Source organism: Panthera tigris, chromosome D1 (assembly GCF_018350195.1).
Source record: "Panthera tigris isolate Pti1 chromosome D1, P.tigris_Pti1_mat1.1, whole genome shotgun sequence".
Lineage (NCBI taxonomy): Eukaryota > Metazoa > Chordata > Mammalia > Carnivora > Felidae > Panthera > Panthera tigris.
This window is the reverse complement of record NC_056669.1, coordinates 38,665,297-38,672,696: the sequence shown is the minus strand read 5'-3', so window position 1 is coordinate 38,672,696 and position 7,400 is coordinate 38,665,297. Positions and strand designations below refer to the sequence as shown.

The 7,400-nt window shown below is 39.8% G+C and overlaps 1 protein-coding gene across 1 annotated transcript in view; it reads left to right on the top strand.

Moving 5' to 3' along the window:
* Window positions 1-465: 465 nt before the first annotated feature.
* AMOTL1 (angiomotin like 1) overlaps window positions 466-7,400 on the top strand; it is a 145,787-nt gene continuing 138,852 nt past the window's right edge. The window contains exon 1 of the mRNA XM_042957682.1: window positions 466-489. Within this exon, the coding sequence (XP_042813616.1) occupies window positions 481-489 (9 nt within the window). The 5' untranslated portion in view covers window positions 466-480. The remainder of the gene's footprint in view (window positions 490-7,400) is intronic.

Sequence of the window (7,400 nt, the reverse complement as noted above, 5' to 3'; positions counted from 1 at the left end):
GCCTGAGTTATTATGTTTGTCTCCTGCTAACAGGTTCACTCCTTTCCCAGTGGAAGACACTTCACACTTTTTGTGTTTTCAAGCTTTTAAAGGCTATTTCAAGAGTGGAACTTGAAATAGTTATTACTCTGTCTGAGGTTTGAAAACATCAGCATCTGTATGACTTTTGTAGGTGCTTCAAGGAAGGAAGCAGTGAGAATGGGGGGAGGTAGGGGGTGTATATTGCAGTGAGACGATGGCCTGAAGAATACATAAAGTTCATACGTTTGAATCCCATCTCCTCTTCCTAGTGTGGCCTGGGCCAAACTGGTAAACCTTCTTGAGACTCATTTTCCTCAACTGTGAAATGGAATGGAATAATGCCAGCATCACTAGGTGAATGGAAGAGTTAAAGGAGAAGGCTGTGCAACATAGCAATGAAGAATTCTTAGTTCCTTTTCTTCTTTCCATTCCTTTTAAGGCTTATAATCTCTCACTATCATGTATCTTGTAAGTATTCAGGTGTATGCATACGTGTAATTATCTGTTTGGGGCACGGTAGAAAGGAGGAATAACAAAGAAACACACAAGAACTCTCTCAAAAGAAGTTGCAGTTTACTTAGGGAGGAGGCAAAGCAAACCTCAATAGTATAAAAACATCTATAAAACAAGCATTCTGCGATTGACATGTGTACAATACAGTTGAGCACATAAGCGCAGAGGGCTTGTGTAAACGGGTCCGTGAGTACCTGTGGACCGAGTGTAAGTAGACCTATGTCAAGCGATTTTTAGATTTAGGTTCTTTGGGGACTTAAAAAAATCATTGGCCTCTCTGATGTTGAAGCAAGACTTCCCAGGAGACTTTATACTTTTTGAGTGATTTTAAGGGCATAGAGATTAAGTGATACACTCATGTAAGTGACTTTACTCATTCATTTATTCATCAAACACTTATTGAGCACCTACCCTGTGCCAGATCCTGTATTGTACAATTTCTTTGCAACTCCGCCACGGGACATGGATGGTAATCCTCTTGAATCACAGCCAGCCTCCGGGAATTGTTTGGCCAATAAAATGAGAAGAGAGTGACGTTGGGGACATCCATGACTAGATTCTAAGAAGTCTTGCAGCTTCCTCCTAGGTTTCTTGGCTTACTCTGGGGGAAGCCAACCATTATGTAAAGTCACGTGCTGGTAACCTGGCTCTTGGGGACGGGGTGGGGGTAACCCTGATTTTGTAGTGTTTTTTCTAGATAAGTACTCCCTTCCACCGTGGCCGGTTGCAAGCTACCAAAGTGACAGCACTGGATGCAGTACCGGAAAGAAATACACAGAATCACCTCATACGAGTTGGTACGAGCCAGCCCCAGGGCATGGCTGCTAGTTCCTCTGAGACTGCCATGCTGCGTGACAGCGAGCTAGGTGCACAGGCCACGTGGAGAGAACCCCAACCAGCCCCAGATTCTCCAGCCATTTGAATTTAGGCTCCAGGAATGGAGCCTTCGGGCGACCCCAGACCCAGCCACTAGCTAAGTGCAGCCGTATGAAAGACCCTGAGCAGGGACTGCTCAGCTCAGCCCCGGCAACCCACAGAGCCCTGAGAGATAATAACAATTTATACTGTCTAAGTCTAGAGGTGGTTGTTACACAGCGAAAGATAACTGGAACAAGGTGGTAGTCTTGTTTCTGCAAAAGCCAGCCTGGATATGAAGCACCCCAGGAGAGTGTGGAGTAGAAGAGTCTATCCGGAGAAGTCTTTGTTTGTGCCTAGTGTCAGGCCTCACAACACAAAGGAGAAAATGTTTTGGTTAAAAAGGCCTGGAAAAGAGGCTCATATACTTTACCAACTAGTTTTACTGTTATAACTGAAAACAATTCTCTTACCACACACACACACACACACACACACGTGCACGCACACACACTTGCGCGCACACAGGCTTCCTTCCATCACTGTCCAAAGCTCTGACAGAAGATCACTAGCTTCTCTTTTGGCTCTGGTCCATCCTCCGCATGGGATCCGGGGAGCGGGAAGAGGGAAGCAGGCAGAACAGAACAAACAAGAAGTCAAGGAAAAGCCCAAGCCCTGAGGTCTGGTAGAGAGCCACTGAGACCTCTAGAAAAGACCAGAGCGGGGGGGGGGGGGGGGGGGGGTAAAAAAGAATTAAAGCAGGAGGCTTGGGGAAGACACAGGGATTAGTGGTTAAAGCACGAATTTTGAAACCAGGTGACCTCGATTCCAATCTGGATTCTGACATTTTCTAGTTGGTTGACCTTGGAAAGTATCTCACCATCCCTGTTCTCAATTTCTTCATCTTTAAAATCTGGATAATAATAATGCCATGTCACTAAGTCCTCGTGGAGATTAAACGAGATGATGTTTGTAGAGTGCTCAACCCAGTACCTAAGGATGTTGCACTTAGTAGCAGTAGGAGTCACACTGGCGGTGTTATTGTCACGAATTCCAAAGCCACAGGCTCCTTGGTAAGCCTTGAGCTTCAGCTTGTCAGTCACACAATAGGTGCCCGAGGTAAGTGTTCAACAAATACTCAAATCAGACTGAATATCTATATTTGAAATATTCTACCATGATTTTTTTTCTTACTGTCTCCAAGATAAATTTCCAAGGGCTTAAAAAGCTTAAGTGGACATTATTTCTCCTTTCAGTGTGCCGTACGAACCAAGACCCTATTTTCTCATTTCTTGTGAGTCCTCGTCATACCTTCTGTTCAGTAGTTTAGTGCTCAAAACATTTAAGCTATTACTATTTTAAAAACTCTATTTAAGGAGAAATTGAGGTTGGGTGACTTATGCTGGGATCCTGAGCCCAGGGTGCCCCAGAAATCTTAACGTTACCAGTTTACAGATGTCACCACTTTGGTAGGACAGTCAGGGTGAAGGATACATGATTCTTGAGAGAAAAATGTGAGTGTTAAGTTCTCTTGCTTTATTTATGCTTTGTGAACGAGAGTTATTAAAACTTTCATCTAGGAACTGACATTAGGCAGACGTGTCTCGTGAAATTTATGGTTAGTCTAGTCACATGGATTTTTAAAACAAAGAATAATGCAGACATTCCATTAAAAACAGCTGAGTTGTATGTTTTTAAAAAAAACTTGTATTATGAAATATTTATAGATTCATGAATGTGTGCCTGCTCACCCAGCCTTTCCCAAAGTTAACATTTTGCATAATTATAGCACAATATCAAAACTAGGTGACAATGGTACATTCCATAGACCATATCCGTTAGATTTTATCCATTAGACATGTACTCACTTGTGTGTATGTATGTAATTGTACGTAATTTTTATCATGTTAACTTCACGTAAGTACGACCACCGTCAAGATACAAAACTATATCATCACCACTTGTATACCTCCGTTGAATCCACCTCCCATCCCTAACCCTTTGTAACCATTAGTCTGTTGTCCATCTATGTAATAATTTTATTTCAGGAGCATTATATAAATAGAATCATATGCAATACTCACATGCATGAGATTGACTTTTTCCACTCAGCATAATTTCCCTGAGATCCATCCAGGTTGTTGCATGTATCAATCATTGGTTCTTTTTTATTGCTGAGTGGTATTCCACAGTATGGAGGCACCATGGTGCGTTGAATCAGTCATCCATTGGAGGACATTAGGGTAGTTTCCAGCTTGGGGCTGCCATAAACAAAGCTGCCATGAGCATCTGTGTGAAGTTTTGGCATGAACATAAATTGTCATCTCTGGGATAAATGCCCGAGAGGGCAGTACCTGGGTCTTACGGGAGTCCATTTCCAGTTTGAAAATGAATTGCCCAACATTTTTCTAGAGTGGCCATATGTTTTGTGTCACCACCAGCAATGTATGAGTAATGGAGTTTTTCTACATCCTTGTCAGCATTTGGTGTTATCACTATATTTAAACCACTCTAATAGGTGGGTAGTGGGATCTCATTGTGATTTTAATTTGCATTTTGCTAATGGATAATGGGGTGGAACATCTTTTCGTGTGCTTATTTGCCATCTATGTGTCTTCTTCAGTGAAATGTCTCTGAATTTTTTCGCTCATGTTCTGAGTGGATTGTTTTTTTTACTGTTGAGTTTTGTGAGTTCTAGAGATATGTCCCTTTTCAGATGTGCAGTTTGCAGATATTTTCTCCCTCTCTATAAATAGGATTTTTCATAGAGCAAAAGTTTTTAAAAAATATTTATTTATTTTTTGAGAGAGAGAGAGAGAGCATGCACGAGCAAGGGAGGGGCAGAGAGAGAGAGGGACAGAGGATCTGAAGCTGGCTCTGTGCTTACAGCGAGAGCCTGATGAGGGAACTCACAAACCATGAGATCATGACCTGAGCCAAAACCAGATGCTTAACTGACTGAGCCACTCAGGTGCCCCCATAGAGCAAAAATTTTTAATTTTAATGAAGTCCTACTTATCAATTTTTCCTTATATGGGTTGTTCTTTTACTGCAAAGTGTAAGAACTTTAGCCTGGTCCCAGTCCTCAAAGATTTTATCCCATTTTTTTTTCCCCTAAAAGCTTTATAGTTTTACCTTTAAGTATGTTACCTGATTTAAGACAAGTTTTGTATATGGCATCAGGTTTAGTTTGAACCATGGTACCAAACCCAAACACTATATAGGAAAAGATTGGAACATTTACACATAAAATCTTTTCTTTTAATTTTTTTAATGTTTATTTATTTTTGAGAGAGAGACAGAATGTGAGTGGAGAGGCAGAGAGTAAGGGAGACACAGATTCCAAACCAGGCTCTAGGCTCTGAGCTGTCAGCACAGAGCCCAACTGGGGGCTCAAACTCACGAATGGTGAAATCATGACCTAAGCTGAAGTCTGACGCTTAACCGACTGAGCCACCCAGGCATCCCAATACATAAAATCTTATATAAATGAAAACCATATAAATGAAATCAAAATACAAATGGCAGATAGAAAAGTTATTTTTAGTATCTATGTAACATAGTAAAATATATTTTCCTAAATGTAAGTTTCCTAAAATTTCTATAGTACATTCCAACCGAGTAAACATGGACCGAGTATGTGAACAGGCTGTTCAGAAGAAAAGAAATACAAATGGCCAAAAAACTTAAGAAGGAAGATAAGCCCCCAATTTAACAAGCAAAATTAAAAGTGAGAAAACTTGCTTCTTTTTATTATTTAAAGAATTACAAAATTAGCATGCGTTGTAAAAAAGGCAAAAAGCATTAAAAGTATATAATGTTAAGTGAATCTTTCCTTCAGAGCCTCATTATACCCTCCCAAGCCTGAAATCTTTGTTTCTTCTTTCCCTAGAAATAATCTCTATTAAAAGTTTGCTATTACTTTGAGCCTTTTCTCTATATGATTAGAAGTGTGCTTATGTGTATGGGTGTGTATAGTGTGTGTATGTGTGTGTATTTCTTTTTTATGCATATGGATCCTATTTACAAATTGTTCTGCACCTGGCTTTCTACAACTCACATCATCACCATGACTTTTCATATTGATTATTATAGTCACCTTATTTGTTTAAGTGGCTGCATAGGATTTACAGTATAACTATACCTTGTTTTATTTAAGTCTTTATGAAGAGGCATTTAAATATTTCCTTTCTTCTTTCATTACAAGGAATGCTGCACTGGATACATCTTTGTGTTCACCTGTTTTACAATTGTGTTCTGTAGAATAGATACTCTGAAGTGAGATTGCTGGATCAAAGGACATGGCAATTTTATATTAGACAATATGACAAATTGCCATTTTTTAAAAAGTTTATTTATTTTGAGAGAAAAGAGACAGAGATGGGGGGGGGCGCGGAGAGAACCCCAAGCAGGCTATGCACTGCCAGCTCAGAGCCCAATGTGGGGCTTGAACCCATGAACCACGAGACCATGACCTGAGAGGAAATTAAAGTCTGCTGTTCGACTCACTGAGCCACCCAGGCACCCTGCCAAATTGCCATTTTAAAAGCTGTATCAATTGATTCATCTACCAAAATGTGAGAATACCTATTTTTTCAAAAAGTCACCATTTCTTGATATTAACCAACGTTTTCTAAAAAAGATTTAATTAATTAATTAATTAACTCTGTGTGTGTGTGTGTGTGTGTGTGAGAGAGAGAGAGAGAGAGAGAGAGAGAGAGAGAGAGATTGAGAGAGAGAGAGAGAGAGAGAGAGAACGCATGCACAGGAGGGGCAGAGGGAAAGGGAGGTCGAGAGTGTTAGGCATGGAGCCTGACTCGGGTCTTGACCTGAGCCAAAATCAAGAGTTGGATGCTCAACCAACCCAGCCACCCAGGTGCCCTTTAAGCGGTGTTTTAAAACACTGATGGGGCACCTGGGTGGCTCAGTCAGTTAAGCATCTGACTTCAGCTCAGGTCATGATCTCACGGTTTGTGGGTTTGAGCCCCCCATGGGGCTCCATGCTGACAGCTCAGGGCCTGGAGACTCCTTCGGATTCAGTGTCTCCCCCCCCCCTCTCTCTCTCTGCTCCTCTCCTGCTTGTGCTCCTGCTCTCTCTCAAAAATAAATAAATAAACATTTAAAAAATAAAAATAAAAAAAATAAAACACTTTGACAATGTGATGAGTAAAAAAAAAGCCTGCTTTATTCTAAACTGCATTCTCTGAGTATTGAGACTGAACATGTTTTTATACATTTATAGTTCATGTTTGTGACTCCGTTAATTGTCAGTTTATAGCTTTGCCCATCTCTCTGTTGATTGTCATTTTCTTATTGCTATGTGAAGCTTTTTTATAGTCTGGATATTAATCTTTTTATACATGTTGTAAGTATTGTTTTCCTTCACTCGTTTTTATTTTGCTTTTCTTTATTGTGTCTTTCTTTTTAGAGAAGTTTTAATTTTATGTAGTGCAATCTGTCTATCCTTTATTTTATGACTTCTAGACTTCATATATTAGCAAAGTTTTCCCACACCAGGATAAAATTATTTCTTCTAATATGCTTAGGGATTTGCTTTTATTGTTTAGATCTTTTATTTGTCTTGAATTTATATATACTGTGAAATAGGAATCCACCTTAAAAAATAGACAATTAGCCCAATACTCTTTATTGAATAGTCTGTCTTTTCCCCACTGAATTGAAGTGCTAATTTTTTCATATACCAAATCAATTTCATTGATTTTTTTAAAACACTTTTTATCCTATTCAAATAAATAATTTATCTGTTCCACCAACAAAATCACGTTGTTTTAGTTACTTTAGCTTTATAATTTGTTGTATTATGGAAAGGAGGTATCCTGTCAAATCCTGTCATAATTTTTCTATATCAGAAATGTCTAGGTTAGGGGTGCCTCTCTCTCACTGTCATGCCCATGCACTAGGGTATGTGCTCTCTCTCTAAAAAATAAATGAATTTTAGGGGCGCCTGGGTGGCTCAGTCGGTTAAGCGTCCGACTTCGGCTCAGGTCATG